The sequence below is a fragment of the Anguilla rostrata genome, chromosome 5 (genome assembly GCF_018555375.3).
Source record: "Anguilla rostrata isolate EN2019 chromosome 5, ASM1855537v3, whole genome shotgun sequence".
In the NCBI taxonomy this organism is placed as follows: Eukaryota; Metazoa; Chordata; class Actinopteri; order Anguilliformes; family Anguillidae; genus Anguilla; species Anguilla rostrata.
Window position 1 is genome coordinate 7,447,837 of NC_057937.1, and position 20,763 is coordinate 7,468,599.

The window sequence follows — 20,763 nt, forward strand, 5'->3', positions numbered from 1 at the left end:
CATGAAATATTGCCTTCAACAGGTCATGGACACTCCGTACATGGTGAACCCCAAAGCACGAAACATCCTCCCAACCATGCTTTTCGGCAAACCGGACCTGGACCTCACCATAGAGAGCGTTTACAGGTGAGCAAAATTTGATGTCAACCTCACCATAGACGGCATGTCCTTGTAAGCCAAACTAGATCTCAGCCTCTCTATAGACACTCTATTGAGTGTACCAGTTGGCAAAACTAGACCTTTGCCTTACCATATACAGAGTGTACCAGTAAACCAAAATAGATCCATTCCTCACCATACACTACCCCAGATGTGGACCTCACCATAGAGGGAATCAGGATGAAATAACAAAGACACAGAAGCATTTGTGTTTCACAGAGCAATTAAATGTTTTCTCTCTCCCTCTCACTCTCTCTATCTCTCTCTCTCAGGAGCTGCAAAGAAAACAGAGGCCTCTACTCTGCGCTGAAATTGGACAATCTCTTCAATGTGCACACGTTCTTGAATATCAGTGTGGTGAGTGAGAGTTAGTGTTAGGGTTCTCACTGTGTCCATGCTCTCAACCAACGCTGCAATTACACTGATATTTAATTTTCAGGAAGTAATACCTCTGGTAAAGGCCTCTTTTTATTTTCAGTACACCAAGGATCTGACTAAACTGTTCAACGAGGTGAAGGTGGACTTCCGGGGGATTGTGTTGCTGGAGGCCGCGGGGAGGGAGAACCTCATGCAGTTTGCCAACACAGGCGTCGGGGGCATCAACTACGCTGCTTACCTGGCTGAGGTGGGGTGGGCTCTGACACAAGTCCGCTCTCCTGTTCTCTCACATGCATTACATACACAGCTGTGCATAAGCCTGCTACGTGCAGCATGAACCTGACGACTCAAACTCATACGTATCATACGAAAGGCATTTGAGTTTATGTCTGTGCATATGCATGTGAGTTTACTTCTGTGGACTTTACAGGTAAACAAAGGTGTGACACTGGTGGACCTGCTGTCATTTGCCAATGAGTTGGAGGCTCAAGCAGACCAGCTGGTGAGCTCAAATAAAATCTAATCACGTAAAGTATCAGAATAGCGCTTCTGCATAGTGGCTAAACACCGGCTCCCAAATCCCCGCTTTAGTAGAGGTGTAGTGATTTTAGTAAAGCACTTGGCTAGATTTAGGCTTTGTTTTCGCTTTGTAAATAGATGCTTACTTTTTTCAAATCAAAGCTAGCAGTATGCAGCCCTGCTATGCACTTGAAGAGCTGACTAGGCCTGTGGAAAGCGGTGTTTTTTTTAATGTACCGCTTTACTGCGTTGCTCAGTTTCCTGAACAGACCCCCCATTCATCCGGGAAATGTTTCTTATAAAACAGCGAGAGCCCCTCGTGCCTGTGGGGGGAGCTGATGTGTCCAGTTTCTGCCCCCCTCTCCCTCCCTTTCTGCCCCCCTCCCTTACTGTCTGGCCCCCTCTCTGTATGTCTGTTCTGCCTGTTTCTGCCCCCCCTAACCTGTCTGCCACTCTCCCTTCCTCTTTCTGCCCTCCCCGCCAACCCGTCTTCCCCCTTCCTCCCTTTTCTGCCCCGTTCCCCTGCATGTCTGCCCCCCTCCATATATTTTTCTGCCTCCCCCCCGACACACGTCTGCCCCTGCCTGTCTTCTCCCCTCTGTCCGCCCCCGCCCCTGCGCTGTCCGTCGGGCTGACAGCCGCGAGGAGCGTTGGAGAACGCGCTGAAGGGACACGCCAGCAGCATCCGCCAGATCCACAGCCTGCAGGTGGTCCCCATGGAGCAGGCCATGGTAATTATGCTGCCCCGGTGCCTGCTGGGAAACGGCACCGGAGCACGTTAACGACCAAGGCCTCTGTTGCCTGCGGTCTTGTGGCCAGGAGCCAGGACCGCGTGAGCTCTCAGGAGAATGAAACCAGTCCGTGTGAAGCCTGGGTGGAATCGCCTGTCTCCCTGTAATGGGCTCAGTTTGAAACCCGGCAGTCTGTGCGCTTTGTGGCCAGCATTAAGTAAAATACATTACACAGGCAGGTAGAAATTAAGCTTATTTATGCACTGTAACTTAGATTAAATGGCCTGTTCAAAGCTGGTATGGCTACAGAAAGCTCTGGCATTAGGCACAGTTCTGAGTTTGAAAAGTAGTATTGTCCTTTAAATTATCCATAGAAAATATCACAGAGTAAGAGAAGTGCATGCTTTGTTTAGTTTGTAGGTTGCCATCCACTGCTGACTATCATAATGAAATATACCTGACTATGTCCTATAATCTTCAACACTCATTATAACAAAGTAAAATTGCAATGGTACATCTGTTGCAGTAGAGGTCACTGTTCTCCTTTCATTTATGACTTTCCCAATGCTATCAAATGGCCGTGAAGAAATTTGTTCGAGCGAGGGTAAGCATGTCTGCAGCGTCCCTGTGTTTCCCCCTGAGCTGCTGGTGCTGAGACCTGGTTATCTGCCTTTTCTCTGAATGGGACGTTCCTTAACTTTGACTTTCCGTCCAATGTGAATGCTTTGCGCTACTAGTAATATGCTGCAAATGGACGTGTTTCGCATGGGGCAGCTTGCATGGAGGCAGAGAACTTTTGGCTTCCCAGGTTCCTTTAAACACACCCACTTCCCTTTATATGATACAATATGCCAACTCCCCTTTTTAGAATAGGACACGCCCACTTTCATTTATATTGTAGGATACGCCCACTCCCCTTTATAAGGTAGGACATGTTGGATTCCCTTTATAAGACTCTGTCTTGCTGTGGTTATACGCACGTGTGTGTGCGCTGTGTCTGTAATGTTTAACTCCTCTTTACAGAGCACTCTGAATCAGAGCATTCGGCAGCTTCAGAGATCTGCTTCTACCCTGCCGGTGAGTATTCAGATCATAGGTTTACATGTACACCCCCCCACCCCCACCCTCATGATAAATCACAGCCTTATCTCCCATGATGAACCACAAACGTACCCCCCCCCCCCCTACCCCCACACATGATATACTGTAACCCTATCCCCCAACTCTTCATCGGAGCTGTAGAAGTTTATATTGCTGTTTAGCGATAGCATTATTGTGTGTGCAGGATCTCATCCATTTGTAAGGGTCAGAGGTTGTATGAAAAATAAAACCCAGAGAAAGTTTTTGCTTGGACACATCATCATGCCGCAGTTTTTCCACACAGTGCTGTTCCTCTTTTTTTCCCATGCTGCGCAGGACACGATCAACGATGTGCTGAGCGCCATCAACGCAGCGGAATACCTCATCAGCCAGAACGCATCGTTCGTGGTCCAGCAGGTACAGCAACTCAGTACTACGCAGTAACAAAGTAAAGCAACTCAGTACAGTTTAGTAATGAAGAATAGCAACTCAGTACAGCACAGTACTGAAGAACAGCAACTCAGTACAGAGCAGTAATGAATAATAGCAACTCAGTACAGCACAGTACTGAAGAACAGCAACGCAGTACAGCACAGTACTAAAGAACAGCAACGCAGTACAGCACAGCAATGAAGGAGAGCAACTCAGTACAGCACAGTACTACAGAACAGAAACTCAGTACAGCACAATAATGAAGTAGAGCAACTCTATGCAGCTGTATACTGTGCAGTAATTCTCATGGAATGGTAATCACTGCTGATCCCTTCAGAATCACAGGAAGCCAAGAATCAAGTGGTGTATAAATGTACAGCAGATGTAGTCGCGCTGAACACACACGGTGTTTATGTTCTCTCCTGGTACAGGAAACCCTGAAGTACATGCAGAACGTCGGGGGGTACTTCAGACAGTACATGGACTGGGTCAAAACCTCAGTAAGCTTTCAGCTCTTCTGCTGCATACACATCCTGTTTCCACATCCTTTTATCCATGGGACATATCAAGTTTTAGCATGCATCTAAGCTGATAACGTGTGGCAGCGTATGCAAGACGCTAATGTGTAGTATTGTGTGTAAGAATTTAACGTGCCATTGTATGTAAGATGTTAATGCATGGTATTGTGTGTAAGATTTTAACATGTGTGGCACTATAAATAACGTTTTAATATGTGTGGCATTCTATACCAGGTTTGTTGTGTTGTTGGATTTGTATGTATGATTTTAACATACACGTTACATGATATTATCTCTGCAGCTGGATATGGAAGTTGCACCCTGCAAGCCCCTCAGTAACATTCTGGACAGCATGGAGATTGTGGCCTGCAGCTTCATAGTGGACTCATTGGTGAGACACAAAGCCCCCTTTTGAGACCGTTCTGGAACCCCCCGGGGGTACAGCATTCGCATGTACGGGCACAGTGTGCCCCCCCCCCCAGACACACACACAGACACACACACGCCCGTACACCCCGGCCCCCCGATTAGAGGCGCAGGATGGGGGGGGGGGTTCGAACACTCACTCAGTGTTCGCTGTGGGGTCCCAAGCACCCCAGAGCCCGGAACATGGCTGTTTGTGGAGGCGGAGACTGAGACTGCCAGAGGTCGTAGGTCACGCACATGGTGCCATGGTTAATGTTCTAATGTGTATGAAGTTGTGGGTCACACACATGGTACTATGGTTTATGTGTATGAAGAATGGGCCATGGAGGGCAGCTAGGGTTTTGGGTGGGGAGATATAAGGGGTTCAGGTCCTTAACCTGCAGGTTTTACCGATGATTTATTAACAATTGGAACTATAAGTACCCAGAGGCTTAAAGGGGTTTTTGGTGTTTTAGATGCTAATTTAAACAACGTGGTTCATGTAAGCACTAATGCACAAAACCAGGATAACATAGCGCAGTTAAAAAGAATGTCCTGATGAACTTAGCGCAGCTAATAGAGCGAATGTCCTGACTCAAGGGGTGCAGTCAGTATAGCAGATGTCCTGATGAACTTGGCACAGGGAATGTAGTGTATGTCCTGATGAACACAGCGTAGGGAATGTAACCCCCCCCCCCTCCCCCACCCCTCCTTCCCGGCTTTAAAAAAAGCAGCTATATTGTTACTGCTGGACGTTTCCGCACTTACAGCCTGGAGCAGCTGTTGGATGACAAGCTGGACAGGTCTGCTGGCTGTAGTGCTGTGTGGGGGGATGTGTTAGATTAAAATGTTCCAGCTCCTGGAAGCGATCCAGATAACAGGATCTGCACACAGCTGCGGGCGAGACAGAATTCTGTGTGCAGCTCAGCGTGGTTTGTACAGTATGTTACGTCCCAAATCCACCCATACAATAACAAGGAAAACACGAAGTGGAATACAACATAAAGTCCCTTGTGCCCAAAACAAAAGTGCAAAAGAAATTTCCCCCAATATAATATAAACAAACATACTCATTATAAAAACTCTAAAACTAAACCCAGAAACCCAGAAATAACCCTAGTCTGCAACAAATATTCATCTCTAATAGTCATCAAATAGTCATCCTACTCTGACCTAAAACCTAACAAAAAACTAAAAGGAAAAGAACATTACTTGTCCAAACACCATACAAAAAGACAAGAAACCAAACAAAGCCACAAGTCTGTGACATACGGTAGTGACAGTCCAGCCACAAAAGCTTCTCCATCCTTCAGCTGCAGCAGGCTTTTTGTAGGGCCACTGGCAGGTGAAGCCAATCAGGTAATCAGTAGCATGTTAATTTAGGAAAGAAGCACAGATCGCCTGCAGGGGGTTCCTTTAAAATCACCAGCATATAACACAGGAACACTGTGGAAGTGTCCCTGAGCGTGTCCACTTCCACTCACATTAAACAGGGTTTGAGAGGGTCTCTCTTTCCACAGACCTTAGCATTTGCACTGTGCATTAGTGTGAAAGGGCTACTTAACAAACAGTGTGCAGGCAGGATTAATTAAACAGCTAACTGAAAAACTCTGTAGGAAGATGTATTTCTACTGTAACTCACATCCTGCATTTGGTCTAGCGATGGTTTGGTTTTGCAAGTGTTCTGTTTAACGATCATTTGATTTAGAAATCATTTGATATATAGTGAGTGTTTGGTTTAGCAGTAGTGTAATTTGGCCAGTACTCGGTTTAACGATTGTTTGATTTAGCAATCGTTTGATCTGGCGAGTGTTTGGTTTAGCGACTGTTTGATTTAGCGGCCCTTTGATTTAATTAGATTTTGCTTTAGTGGGTGTTTGATTTAGTGAGTGTTTGGTTTTAGTGGGAGTTTGATTTAGTGAGCGTTCGGCGTAACCTCATCCACTCTTGAACTTTCTTCCTGTCCAGAACACCTTCTGGTTTGGCCTCGGCTGCTGTGCGATTTTCCTCGTCCCCAGTATAATATTCTCGGTGAAGCTGGCGAAATTCTACCGCAGGATGGACACGGAGGACGTTTACGATGAGTGAGTATGGCAAGCGAGGCCCTTTCCTGACAGCATTCAAAGCCACTGAAAGCCATGATTTTTAATCCTGTTATTAATCTTTAGAATGTCTGTGAACGGGTTTATGAATGTGTATGAATGGTTATGAATGCCACTGTGCACATTAATGAAATGCTTGTTCGGCACGTCTGTGTAACATCAGTGTATCATATTGTGTTCCTGTGCTACCTGACCTGAATAGAGATACCCCTGATTTAAACGATTTAGCATTAGCTCTGCCTCTCACTTCCTGCTTCAGTTCCTTGTTCCCCCTGTAGTAATCAGCATCTCTTTTCTGACTTTCAGTTCCTCTGTCTCAGAGACCTGGCACTTTACTTTGTGATGATCATTCTTACCGTTTCCACCATCTCTCTCCCGCTCCTAAATTCTCTTTATGCACTTTGCACTTTATGAAAAGCTTAAAAAGCACCACTGCCCTCATACAATACCCTTACCCCCCATACAGCACCCCTACCCCCATACACACCCTTACCCCAGCCTACAACACCCTACCCCATACAGCACCTTACACCCCATACAGCACCCTTACCCACCATACAGCACCCTTACCCACCATACAGCACCCTTACCCCCATACAGCACCCCTACCCCCATACAGCACCTTTACACCCCATACAGCACCCCTACCACCATTACAGACACACCACCCATACAGCACCTCTACCCCATACAGCACCTCTACCCCCATTACACACCCCTACCCCCATACAACACCCTTACCCCCCATACAGCACCCCTACCCCCCATTACACACCCCTACCCCCACACAGCACCTTTACCCCCATACAGCACCTCTACCCCCATTACACACCCCTACCCCCATACAGCACCCTTACCCCCATACAGCACCTCTACCCCCCATTACACACCCCTACCCCCATACAGCACCCTTACACCCCATACAGCACCTCTACCCCCATTACACACCCTACCTCCATACAGCACCCTTACCCCCCATACAGCACCTCTACCCCCCATACACCACCCTTACCCCAGCCATACAACACCCCTACCCCCATACAGCACCTTTACACCCCATACAGCACCCTTACCCACCATACAGCACCCTTACCCACCATACAGCACCCCTACCCCCATACAGCACCCTTACCCACCATACAGCACCCCTACCCCCATACAGCACCTCTACCCCCATTACACACCCCTACCCCCATATAGCACCCTTACACCCCATACAGCACCCTTCCCCCCATATACCACCCTTACCCCAGCCATACAACACCCCTACTCTTCATATACCACCCCAACCCCCCCGTACACACCTCTACCCCTATACAGCATCACCAATTGACATTTAATATCTATTTTTTAAGTATCACTGTAAGCACACCAAGATTTTTGTGTTATGATGACATTTGTACGTGCAACATTTTGTACCGGTATGGAAACAGGTAATAATGGTTATCATAATGGACATCTACGAGGTATTCACAGTGCTGTAATGGTGAGGTGAAAGTGACACATTATTGTTGCATGTTTCTCAGTAGTGGTAGCTTGGATGCCACTGGTGGCTTACTTAAATGTTATAATGTCTGGGGCAAAGCATGATGGGAAGTACTGGAAAAAGGCTGCTGGTTGGCTCTTATCTACCCTCTTGCATGATGCTGGCCAGAGGGGTGTTAGCTGTATTTGCATTCCTGTGTAAACTGAGCTGCTCTCTAAATGTAAAACAATGAAACCATTTCAGCTCTGGTTAAAAAATAACAGAGAGATTGAATGTTGGCCTCAGGCAGAGCCCAGCATTTTATAAAAACCTTAAGGTTTAACGTTGGTATTTTAGTTTTTTTAAACAGCATTTTTATGTGCTTAAACAGCAGCTTTTGCAGAGAACAAGTTTAACACCCCTGTGTTCTGTGAGCTTCACTGAGCACAGTGTTTCACTGGAAGCACTGCTAACACCCTGATGCTCCGTACACAATGCCCTGGGCTGCCACCATTTTGTGTGCTCATTTTGCATGGATACAGATGCACGTCTGCATGCGAGTCTTAAGCAATGCACCAGTCATCTCACTGCACGGGCTCCTTAAGGAGTTACAGAGCTGAAAAGCTAAGGACAACACCCCCCACCCCCCAAAGCAGCTGTGGGACTTATACGGCTATATCTCACCATATGACGCCCCCTTCATGGCTATAACCCTGTTGTGTGAGATTTAAAATATCTCAGCAGTGCTGGTGCTGGTGTGGTAGGTAAACAAAAAATTTGGACAGGCCATATGCATTTTAATCCTCACGGAACATTCTGTAACAGTGATAGCTCGTCAAATGCACAGCTTGTAGCCCTGCTGTATATTTTTCTTGGATGCTTTTGGCTTTTAATTTCACAAAATACATTTAACAGCGAAAGCTCTGCGTGGAATGATAGCACTAACAGCAAAAGCTATGTGTGGAATGACAGTACTAACAGTGAACCCTCAGTATGGAATGACATCACTAATAGTGAGCGCTCCGTATAGAATGACATTACTAATAGTGAGGGCTCACTATGGAATGACATCACTAATAGTGAGTGCTCAGTATGGAATGACATCACTAATAGTGAGTGCTCAGTGTGGAATGACATCACTACAGTGACAGCGCTAACCGCTCTTTGGTGTTGGTGAAGAGACAGAGAAGGAAGAGTCACAGACTGGTGAGACACAGGGCGGCTTTACCTGACCCAGGAAGGTACTGGCTGCCACATCCCCCATCTGTTCCAGCATGATTCTCATCTGCTCTCCTCCACCTGCCTGTCTGTCCATTTCTTTGAGACTGCACCTACCGACCTGTCCGTCACTGTGGGACTCCACCCACCTGTACATCACTGTGGGGCTTCTCCATTTCCCATCACAGAGTGCAGACAAACACACGCTCTCCTCTGAAGCACATGGTGTTGCCAACTGCTTCTTTTCACACTGTGGCCCACAAGCCAAGCTGCACAGACATGAGTCGGAGGCAGACACTTCATGTGCAAGCACGCCGTGGACACCCCATATGACCAGCAGAGGTCACTGGAGAGGCGCAGATCCTGGCCGACGGAAACCTTCCTAAACCTGGCTACTGCCAATTACTGCCAGCATAGTCGGATATGGCCGTGTCAGGATTTGATCCAAAACTGATTCGATTCTCGAACCGTAGGGCCCATCCACAGTGCCTCACTACCCAGTAGCCAAAAGCTAAGGATCTGGGGTACCAGGTCTGTTTGACACTTGGCTTTTTAACAGCTATGGGGTGCCAAGTCTGTCAGACACTTGGCTTTTTAATAGTTATTTTCATCCAATTCATTTCAACAGCATTTCAGTCATCATGTCTTATGATCGTTTCTGAAACTGATTTGTTTGTGCAAAACATACCAGCAGGGAAGTAGAGCAGGAAAAACAAAAATATTTTCATGCATTTCTGTCCACATGGCCAAATTTAATATTTCTGTGTCTAAATTAAGCATGCATTTTGGTTCAGAGATGTGGCTAAGCCTGTGTTCTCTCAGCCAAAGCATGGCTGCGACTGTTACTCCTATTTTGAGCCTGACAGAGCTAGCTCAAATAAATCCTGTTCCCTGTCCCCCTGCCACATACTGCCCCCCTCCACCCACCCACCCACACACACACACACACCCCTCCCCACACACAACCTCTCACACACACACACACACACAACACCACTCTCCCCACCCAGACACATCACACACACACCCCTCTCCACCACACACACTACACACACCTACCCCTCCCCACAGACACACTCACACCCCCCACACCCCCCCTACACACACACACACTACACCCCCCTCCCCACAGACACACTCACACCCCCCCACACACCACACACACACACACACTACACCCCCTCCCCACAGACACTCACACCCCCCCCCCCCACACACACACACACACACACACACTACACCCCAGCACTTTCGTTCCCGCTCATTTCGTGTGCACAAACACAACGCCGGGGTGACTCTGTTATATGGCTCCCCTGTGTGACGGTAGTACCCCCTGGGCCTAATCCCTGTCTTCCTGCTTACAGTGGCACGGAGAACTGGAGCTGAAGCGCAGCCGATGATGGTAAGGCTCTAGAATGTGTTTCACTGACATCCGGCTTGTTATTCATCATAATAAATCTACATTCACATTAATATTCTTAATGCGTCTCCTTGTCAGAATATCTGGAAGCTTCCAGAATTTGGACCAAAGAAGCTCCTGCTCTTATTCAGCCTGCAGAACAGTCCGCACGTTCCTGGAACTTCACCTCCACCTGGTTAACTCATCACGTCCACCTGGCTAACATCATCTTCACCTGGTCCAAATACAGCAGCTCCGCCACCCAAATCTCAGCCGTTTTTTACTTCACTTCTCATGCAAAATCATTTGTTTTTTTTTTTAACGGAGTCGTTTTTTCTAGATGTGTGATGTTTGGGTAAAGAAACTTGAAACTTATTATAATAGCACTCTCCTTGGCAACATGATACATGATACATCTCAAATCGTAATTGTCTATGAAACCTCATTTCTCAAATATAAGTTACATATGCAGGTCAGCTATTATGTACATTTTATATGCTTTCAAAACTTTGGAAGTTTTATATATTTTTTGTGAATATTTGTTTTATAAACCATGTTGTTAGTTTTTTCTTCCTTGCGCATGTGTTGGGGACTCAGTCACTGGCTTTTACAGGAATAGAGGTGAATTTTTGTTTTTACGGGTGAAAATTCACTACATGGGAATAGATAATTTCCCCTCTTATGCAGCTACAAAAATGAATGTTCTGGCTGTGTTGGAATGGGCATATACAGTTAAATGCAGTTAGCCAATCAAACTGTCGTAGGCTCAGGAGTGATGCCGTCTGTGGGTGGTGCCAATTTGGGGAGGCTGTGTGTAAATTGTGCTTATATTACACTGGTTAATAATACTACACCAAATAATATTACACTGGATATTATTACACTGGGTAATATTACTACACTAAATAATATTACACTGGTTATTATTACACTGGGTAATATTAAAGTGGACAATATTATGCTGGGTAGTAATACACTGGGTGATAGTACTCTTGGTAATATTACACTTGGTTATATTACCCTGGGTATTATTACACTGGGTAATATTACATATACAGACTCCCTGAAGATACCATGGCATCCGTATGCTTCTGCAGGTGTTCTGTGTCCGCAGTTATAACCTGTCCCTTTGACTGTTAAAGACCTCAGCTAATGTTTTTTACACCAGTGTAAAAAAAATAGGCTTTTGTTATAAAGTTGGACGCGTGTAGGAATGCCCAGCTTGTGAAATAGCTCTTTACGAGGTGTGGTGTTAGCTTACACTGGGGAAGTGTACCATTGGACAACTCGAGGTGTAAAAATTGTGAATTAAAAAAAGTCAAAATTTTCCAGTTCCGTGCGGTGTCTTATGGCGTTCATTTTCATGTCACCTGTGAAATGAAGGACAGTCAGTCATTCCAGGTTTCTGTTCGTAGATGAATATGAAATACCATGTATGTCTATCCACAGTGAAATCCTGAGCTTGTTGGTTCACAGAATGTGTGGAACAGTGAAGGTAGATTTCACAGCCATGACCTGGACTACACAGTACCTGGAGGAAAGGCTGCACCATTCACTCACACACACTCATACCTCTGGGCAATTTAGGGTCTCCAATTACCCTAGAAAGTATTTATGAGAAATAATATTAATACAATTATCTAAAACAATAATTATTTTGCAGAATCATTCAAGGCAGAACTTCCTGTTCGGCTGAAGAGAAACTTACAATCTGCGATAATGCATATCTTTCTCTTATGACCACAGCTATAAAAAAAAAAAAACACGCATTTTGGGGAAAATGAGACTGGGGAGAAAAGAAAATAATGACGTCCCTCTTGTGTAAGATTTCAAGTCCTGGTGCCATCGTTGCAATGTAAACAACATAACTGGACACCCACACACTCCCTGGGGCTTCAGAGATATGGGGTTTTGGTGTAGACTTGTGTAAAGTTCCCTGTGGTATGGGGAGGGGGGGGGCATCAGACTGAATAGTCCACATTCAAAAAAAAAAAGCCTCCTTCAGTCTCTTTGTTTCATGTGAAAAAATTTAAGCTCAACCATTCATCCTGCAGCTCCTCACCCCTTGAGTCATGTCTGTCTGTCAGACGTTTCCTGTCGAGCCTGAGCCTCCACGAAACAGACAACTGAAAGAAACGCCGCTTCTCCAGACGAATCGATTCTGCAAGGCGGCGAGGCGCGATGTTTCGGCGTCCTATAAGCCCCGCGCCAATTAAAATGCTTTTTTTTTTTTTCTTCTTCTCCTCCATGAATGGTACAGCCTGCAGCGCCTTCCACTTGGCCGAGATCCACAAGCCCGTCCCGCTAGCCTTTGATTCGGCCCGAACGGAGCAAGCCGGCTTCCCGTGTTTACGTTACCGACTCCGTGTCACTCACAAGGAGCTCTTTCTCCGCTCCGCTGGATTGATTGCTAAAAAAACAGAGGTCCTGAGGGGTCTGTGGTCTCCGGTCACTCATATTTCTCCCTCAATCTCGCTCTGCTCCGTGGTACATACTGTATGTGGAATATTTCCAACTAAGCAGTTCCATAATCTCAAAGCATAGTCTGTTTTGCTATGTATTTTTTTTAAATGCATCTTTACCTAGTAGACAGGCCACTGTGCGATGCACTAAATCGGCTGCTTAAAGCTCACAACTGTTCATGCTTGTGCATCATTCTTTAGATTCGCCATTTTAACACAGTTGACATTATTATAGCCTACTGCAGACCATACACCAGTAAACTGACGTTCTGGAATAAATGAAATATCTTGCTGGACGTTGGTGGGAAGACCAGCCTGTACCAGGTGAATTGCTTTCTTTGACTTTTTTCTTTCTTTTTTTTTTACACAAGACCAGTCCTGGCATCAATAGTCAATGGAGCGCTTATGTGTTGGGGCGAGCTTATATAATGTCTGGTGAAGGTTTAAACGTTTTAGCTCAGGATGTATACAGCACCTTTACTCCCCACCCCCCCCCCACCCCCTCCCCCGCCCATCAGGATGTCCCACAGCAGAAGGGCGGGTCTCCTCGGCCCCGCCCAGAGGGCCCTGCTCGCCCCCCTCAATGCCCTCTTTGTAGCGGGGAGCCCATAAGTAAGGGGACGGCGCACAGACCCCGGCCCCGTACAGGCAGAGACGCACCCTCGGCCGCTACCCTCACCGTAACCATGGCGCCCCCGCTCAGCATCCCGCTGCTCCTCGCCTGCTGCCTGTGGGCCGCGCTGGCCCAGAGCGACAGCGCCAAGAAGAGCATCTGGGACGACCCCATCAAGTTCAACTCCAAGGCCAAGGACGCCTGCCTCATGCACGTTTCGGGCCAGGGGGACTACACCAAGCTGAGGATCTCCTGCAGGAACAAGGCCAGCTCCTACTACTGCGACTACCAGGGCAAGCCCAACTTCTGCCGCGCCTACAGCAACAACCCCCGCCACTACTTCACCCAGATCATGTGGGACCTGCGCAAGCAGACCAACGCCTGCCAGGGGCCCAAGGTGCTCCGGGCCCTCATGTGCAAGAAGGCCCCCGACGAGGCGCAGATGACCTTCGTCAGCTCCTGGCCCAAGCCGGCCGCCCCCAAGCAGACGGCGAAGATCACCTACGAGAGGAAGCCCGCCACCCAGAAACCCGCCGCCAACAAGCCGCCGCAGCCCGCCCCCGCCAGACCGGGAGCCAGAGCCCCCCAGCCCAAAAAGCCCACGCCGAAGACCACCAGGGGCCAGACCACGCCCAGGCCCACAGAGCACGGCGGAGAGAGCCGCGCCGTCAAGCTGGCCCAGGAGTACTGCTGGAAGTCCCTGCAGGGCGTCTGCGCCTACTTCATCAGCTGGTTCCACCGCAACTAGACAGGTGAGCTAGCCCTTCTACAATTAGACAGGTGAGCTAGCCCTTCCGCAATTAAACAGGTGAGCTAGCCTTCTGCAATTATTCCGGTGAGCTAGCCTTCTGCACTAAAACAAATGAGCTAGCCTTCTGCACTTAGACAGGTGAGCTAGCCTTCTGCACTAAAACAACTGAGCTAGCCTTCTGCAATTGAACAGGTCAGCTAGCCTTCTGCAATTAAACAGGTGAGCTAGCCATTTGCACTTAGACAGGTGAGCTAGCCTTCTGCACTAAAAAAATGAGCTAGCCTTCTGCAATTAGACAGGTGAGCTAGCCTTCTGCAATTAAACAGGGGAGCTAGCCTTCTGCGCTTAAACAGGTCAGATAGCCTTCCACCCACATCCACAAGTCAACACTGATCAAAAGCCAGGAAAACATGCACAACTTTAGGGCAGCCAAGTGTAGCTCCACGATGGCAGTCGTGTATTATATGGCAGTGAAAAAAATTGTGCATTTTTAAACAGTCTATTGTATGTCATTAAAATTCTGCTTTGTGTTATGAAATTCTTTGCAATTCAGTGTGAATTATCGTTTAGTTGTTATCATTGATTAACCCTACTCGTTGAATTCTTTGTGGTTTTCGATTGAACAATCATTTTTGATGCTGAAGTCACTGTTTTCTGTTTTGTAGGTTTAAATTCCCACAAAGAAGACTTTATAAGTCACAGTTGTGGTCAGTACCTTATATATGAGGAGGAAAGGATCCACAGACCATCTGTCAGTAGTTTCAGCTTTTTGGCTTTGCTGTCAATAAACAGACTGTCCTTTTCAACAGTTTTTATATGATGTTGTTATACATTTCATTTCACCATTTGTCAGAAATTCTGTTTTTTTATATATGTATAGTGTGTAAATTAAGATATCAGCTTTTGAGTAAATGGTATTTGAAAAGCTACATTGCAGACACGATGCGGTGGGGGTTACTGGAACAAAAACCTTTTAGGTTTAAATTTGCCTGGCTTGTTTTGGACAGCTAGATATTTTAATGTTTTGGAGTAATGCTCACTCCATAGGCAGGTCTGACCCCTGTACATTACAACAGTAACATTGTCCATATAATGCCAGTTTGTATATGCTGTGGTTTCCACAAATCATCTTAACCGAAGAGAACAAAAGTGTGTGGTTATGTCTTCAAACGGCAAAGGTGACGAGCAGATTTTACCACTGGTTCACTTTCTGGTGTAACATTTAAATAATAAAACCCATCTGGTGTGTACATGCACATGTAATAAATATAGATGGTTATTAAACCCTTTCATTGCAGTTTCCTTCCTGTTTAGTCCTTTGAGGAACGGCAGAAGCTTTGGCTGAAAATGTGTACCAAGTGGTGCAAAAATAGTCTAAAAATAGTCTTAGTCATAAACAGTCCTAAGGCAGTCATAAACAATCATAAAAGTAGCCAAAAATTGTTATAAACAAACAGATGTATTTTAAGTTGTCTCGCAGCATCAATGGGCTTCTTCAAAATGATGTTGTTTCATTAAAACCTTGAAAATGTTTACAGAATTTAGTAAACTGAGCCATGAACTGCAGGGAAGATGTGGACATTTGCTAAATGCATAGGGGTGGGGGTCGGGGTGGGGGTGGGGGGGGGGGATTAAGGGTGGGGTGATGTACACTGCATCACCCTCACTTTCAGCCAAAATGACACGCATTCGGTTATACAATGCATTTGTTCCAAGTGTGATTTACATAGCTTACAACTGGCATATTGCCATTAAAATATCCATTTAAAAAAAAAAATTATTAGTACATTACTGGAGCCAATCTTCAGCCCCACACCACACAGCTGTACAAACTGTACAAAATGTAAAACAAGCATCAGAGCATAAGGAACAGGACAACCTTCATAGAACAAAGTGTTTTCAGAGCCCAGGAAAAAAAAAGTGTGCATTGTGTTGGTCTCCCTGTTTCTTTCTGTTGCCTCTTTCCATCTACAGCTCTGTTCTCCCACATAACAACATAACACCCCCCCCCCATACACACCTTGTGCATATGATTATGATCCAGTCGTAGTTGTCAGCAGTTACCTGGGTTTTTATTTTGGAAATTTGCACGATGCATCGCTAACTATTCTCAGTACATTCGAGAGAGCTTGCTGTAAAAAAAAAAAATTGAACTTGTCCGCCAAAAAGATGACAACTAAAATATATAACATATCAACGTCAGTGAATGTGTATGTTAAGAGAGCGATTGAGGTGAACTGCGAATGCATAAAGGACTGCCTGTCCTTGACAAATCTCACATCTGTCTGGATACACAAAGGCATCCAATGAAAGCCTGCATCCAGCTGTTGATTGCATCGGTGCCAGCAGGTGCCGCTGCTCTACAGGAGGAATCTGACGGATTGTTCCCCTAGAGCACGGATACTCCGATCTGGCCCTCAAGGTCAGTAGTACTGTTGGTTATCATTCTTCCCCTCTAATCAGAACTGATTTAAACCTGGGACACCAGATAGGCTAAATATCTTTCCCCAATCACTGGCATTAATTGATCAATTCATTTTTCACATAGAAAACAAAACCAGCAGTACTACTGGCCTGAAGGGACAAATTTGAGTATCCCTGGCCTACAGTTGCCTGTGTGGAATCAAATATATGCACTGTGTTGAAAATGTTCTGTAATGTTCAGTCTTCTGAGAAATTATGTAAATTAGCATTGATTGTGAATTTACCTCACAACCTTCTTTGAGGTGGCAGAAATTAATTAACCTAAGGGCAGACAGTTAAAAATATGTTTTGATCTTTTTTTTTTTATTTTACCATAACAACTGTGGCTCTTTCAATTGATCTCACACATCAGCATCCAATAAGCAGCTATGTTGCACACTAAGTTCATTCATCAGCATCCAATAAGCAGCAGCTGTGTTGCACATCAATCTCAAATCAGCATCCAATAAGCAGCCGTATTGCACAAAATTGCAACAAAGCAGGCCTTACAGGCTCCTATTGCAAATCCCTCTGAGTGTACACCGCCCCCCCCCCCCCCTTTCCCCCCATCCTCCTCCTCACAGTGCTTTACCTGACTTGTAATCCTTTCAATACTTTTTATAAACAGCTGTTCTCTTTTTTTTTCTTAAACAACACTTGAAGCATAGAGGCCAAAGGCAATTCACTAGAGAGACATGCTAAGATTGATTTGCTAAGATTCCCACTAATCATTCAAGTACTGCTCTGCAGCTATTCTGTCAGACCTGTAAAAAGTAACCATTTAAAGCATGTGCACAGGAGCAAGTTGGACATTAAGAAATAGTTGTTAAAATAGTTTAAATGTTTTTGAAAAAAAGCTTCAAGATAATCCCGTCATTACTGAGCGGGACAATTTTGCCAACAAACACAAGGTTGGGGGGTAGGTGGTAGGGGAGACCTCCAATGCCTCTGCGTTACCCTCTCTCTCGCACACACATACACGCAGATTTTATGATCACTCTCGGTCACAAACCGTGAAAGAACACACAGAGTGTTCTGGGGTCTCAGCACCACATCGGTGTCATTTCGCCAGGACTGAGGTGCTGAGATGAAAAGCTGAATGGTTTTCTGCTCTCGGTAAACTCAGTAAACAAGCTTTTCAGCAGAAGCACTGCCAACGACAACAATATGCCCTTTAATGCCCACTCAAAGGGCACATGCCTGCGTTCTATAGGCTATTTTAAAGGAAGCCATAATATCTGTGGTCTTCGTCTCATTCGTCCACTTAAAATGTCAAAGCCACTTGTATTTAATCAAATGTCACTCATCTAAAAAAAAGCCCTCTCTACTGCAGTAGTCTGCACTCTGCAATTCGTCACGGCTCAGCTGAAACGATAATGAAAAATACCAGCATAGTATCCATCGCGCGATGCTAAATGCGAAGAATGAAAACCCCGTAAATGTCAAGGAAATTGACCATGAAAGTAGCTTAGCTTACTACCACGGAAATACGGGTAAATACAGGTAATGGTGTTCCCTTCCCAAACCATAAAGGAAGCCGACAATTTTGTAGTCACGCATCAGATAAATTAATTGAAGGGGAGGAGCTCAAGTCAGGAAAACAACGTCCTCTGCTACCGAACCTCCACTTCGTTTCTCTGTGAGCGCCCACAATAAGACACTATGAAATATTGAACAATGCGATCACGTGGGAGAACTCAAGTGTCGCTCCACGGGTTATTCTCTACGTCCTGGAAGGTCCTGCAGTTCATTATGCATCGGTGTTTTTTTTCCTCCCTACATTCCTTAGGTTGCCATGGTGAGCGCTCAACTAGTATGCCAGTCTGCTACAGGACCCGTTAATGCAGATTCGCACCAGTTGCAATAACATTGATTTACAAATGTGCTACAGGGCAGATCTCATAGTAAAACATATCGAACTGGCACTAATATACGGTGCTAGATTCCTTCCAGTTGAATCGTAAAATCTCAAGTTTTAAAATTAAATGATATTCATATTTTATTGCCACTTATCAGTAACTTTAAATCAAGTTCACCTTACTTTTATTCTATATTTTTTGTGTCTCGCATTTTTTATTTTCTCATATTTTACCTTCTTTTACCTATATTTTACCTTGTATTGTTAGCACTACAAGTTAATAGGCTACTCTATTGTTCGGAGAAGCGCTTGCGATGCATCCTATGTAGGCCTACAAAAGGAGCTATAATGAGAATAATTTGTGTTTGGGACTTCTGTGTTTCTGTACTTATATATCAATTCGAAAATAAACGAGGAGAAATAAACTCGAGACACACGAGCATGGCTGGAGAACGGCACGTTTTCAATGCAGCTGACACAATGGGGTGCTGAAGCTCCTTGGCAGAGGGGTCTTATAGGCTACAGTGCAGGGTAAAAGCTATATGACAACATACTTTTACGATAAAGCCGTTTCGGCATGTCATATCAGGTTACCTTGGCTTCTCTTTGTCCGCCCCCTTAACATTCCTCCAGTTGATTCATCGGTGTTTAGGTCTCCCGCATCACAGCCTTCACAGCGTAGCGCGGACGTGTTCGCCTATGCATTGTGTTTAAAAAAAACTGGCGATCGGGCGGGAGGTGGGCGTGTCAAAAGAAGTATATATTGCACATGCAAGTACTTCAGGTGTTCATGAGCGCGAGTATCTCAGTTCCTCACGTGCGCACTTGGTCATTGGTAAGTAGCCTACAAATTATTAACTTGGAATCTTTTGAATCATAAAGATGAATGACAATATGTGGTCATCATTCTATTTATATGACTGCCATGAGAGTATTTAAATAAGTTAACTATTCGTTGTTAGGCCTGTTTACAATTTCATGACTGAGTCTGTTAGACTTGTCGGCTTATTATTATTATTATTATTATCATTATTATTATTATTATTAATTTAAACCATGGAACTACAAACCATCAACAGAAAATGTAGAACGTTTAGCTTGTCTCAAGTATAAAGCGATACAAAATAAATGAAGAAGTTTACATTTAAACCAATGCTTTTAATCCACAGGTTTCCTTGCTCCTTTTGGAAACGCACGCAACCGGGGAGGACATGGTGATCCTAAACCACTTTGCACTGCTGCTGCTTCTCGCCTGCGTCGCCCAGCACTTCCTTGTAATTGACTGTCAGAAGGGCCAGGGAAGAACGGGGAGAAGAGATGGGAGAGGAAGAGAAAGTGGAGGTGAAGACCGTCTACCAGAGAAGCCTCTGGCCGACGGCAACGGCAAGACTCAAAGCGGAAAGGCTTTCTTGAAGGGGAAGTTCTCTACCAAAGACAAAACTCAATGCACGTGGTTAGCCGACGAAGAGGACACCGTTACCCTTGGCGTTGTCTGCCAGAAAGGCGGGGTTGGTTTCAACTGTGAGTACTCCGCCAGACCTGCTACCTGTGCGCCGTACGCGTCCAACGTCAAGCAGTACTGGAAACAAATCGCTCGCGCGCTAAAGAAGCAGAAGAACATCTGCCAGGACGCCGCGGCGCTGGTCAAAGCTGGCATGTGCAAGAAAGCCCCCAGGGACGCCCATTTCAAACTGAGAATCAGCGAGGCACCACCTCCGGTTGTACAGCCCGAAAACACGAGGCAGTCTTCATCGGACAATAAATCGTGTTCAGATAAAGTTGATCAAAAGAAACTAGCTGAAGAATACTGCAGTGGCTCCTGGGTCGCCTTGTGTAATTTCTTTTTTACAATGGTACAAAGCGAGGACTGCTAAGTGACTAACAATCTGTTGTAAGTAGTCGATCCCCCGTGCTGAAATGCTTTGCTCAGTGCGATTGTGTCTCCTGAACTTTCTCATGCCGCACGCGTAAGGGGCAGTCGAATATTTCTCAATTACGGATTGTAAATACTATGTTTTTTACAAGCAGATATCAGGCATAATGTTAACTATATGAAACTGCACTGTTTGAAATTAGTTTTGCCACGTTTATTTTTACACTCTCTACCTTATCTGTCCTTAAACTACACTTCTGTATTTATGTTGTAAAAAATACTAAATAAATATTTTTTATTGAATCACTTTTTATTGTGCATTGTGTGCTGTCTGATG

General features: G+C 45.4%; 3 protein-coding genes across 9 annotated transcripts in view; all 3 read left to right on the top strand.

Moving 5' to 3' along the window:
- The window catches only part of LOC135254567 (prominin-1-A-like), a 29,555-nt gene extending 17,814 nt beyond the window's left edge, over window positions 1–11,741 (top strand). For 2 of the 7 annotated variants that reach the window (XM_064334837.1, XM_064334841.1), the window contains 12 exons: window positions 23–126; window positions 432–516; window positions 638–784; window positions 968–1,039; window positions 1,695–1,787; window positions 2,374–2,391; window positions 2,811–2,864; window positions 3,204–3,284; window positions 3,731–3,799; window positions 4,119–4,208; window positions 6,191–6,306; window positions 6,631–6,803. In XM_064334837.1, coding sequence (XP_064190907.1) covers window positions 23–126; window positions 432–516; window positions 638–784; window positions 968–1,039; window positions 1,695–1,787; window positions 2,374–2,391; window positions 2,811–2,864; window positions 3,204–3,284; window positions 3,731–3,799; window positions 4,119–4,208; window positions 6,191–6,306; window positions 6,631–6,667 — 966 coding nt within the window. In that variant the 3' untranslated portion in view covers window positions 6,668–6,803. Of the gene's footprint in view, window positions 1–22; window positions 127–431; window positions 517–637; window positions 785–967; window positions 1,040–1,694; window positions 1,788–2,373; window positions 2,392–2,810; window positions 2,865–3,203; window positions 3,285–3,730; window positions 3,800–4,118; window positions 4,209–6,190; window positions 6,311–6,630; window positions 6,804–10,371; window positions 10,410–10,505 lie in introns of those variants that run through there. The other 5 variants (XM_064334838.1, XM_064334842.1, XM_064334839.1 and 2 more) reach the window with 5 other exon arrangements.
- Window positions 11,742–13,488: 1,747 nt separating this feature from the next.
- Window positions 13,489–15,516, top strand: LOC135254568 (fibroblast growth factor-binding protein 2-like). The gene is made up of 2 exons (XM_064334845.1): window positions 13,489–14,233; window positions 14,898–15,516. Exon 1 carries the CDS (start codon window positions 13,555–13,557, stop codon window positions 14,227–14,229), a length of 675 nt encoding a protein of 224 aa, XP_064190915.1. The 5' UTR covers window positions 13,489–13,554; the 3' UTR covers window positions 14,230–14,233; window positions 14,898–15,516.
- Window positions 15,517–19,242: 3,726 nt separating this feature from the next.
- Window positions 19,243–20,733, top strand: LOC135254569 (fibroblast growth factor-binding protein 1-like). Its single transcript, XM_064334846.1, has 2 exons — window positions 19,243–19,388; window positions 19,723–20,733. Exons 1-2 carry the CDS (start codon window positions 19,323–19,325, stop codon window positions 20,425–20,427), a joined length of 771 nt encoding a protein of 256 aa, XP_064190916.1. The 5' UTR covers window positions 19,243–19,322; the 3' UTR covers window positions 20,428–20,733.
- Window positions 20,734–20,763: the final 30 nt, after the last annotated feature.

Excerpts from the sequence above, each read along its gene's own strand:
- LOC135254568 (XM_064334845.1), top strand. The coding sequence starts at position 13,555 with ATGGCGCCCCCGCTCAGCATCCCGCTGCTCCTCGCCTGCTGCCTGTGG.
- LOC135254569 (XM_064334846.1), top strand. The coding sequence starts at position 19,323 with ATGCAAGTACTTCAGGTGTTCATGAGCGCGAGTATCTCAGTTCCTCAC. Across the intron at positions 19,389-19,722 it reads ACGTGCGCACTTGGTCATTG|GTTTCCTTGCTCCTTTTGGA; the intron begins GTAAGTAGCCTA and ends TTTAATCCACAG.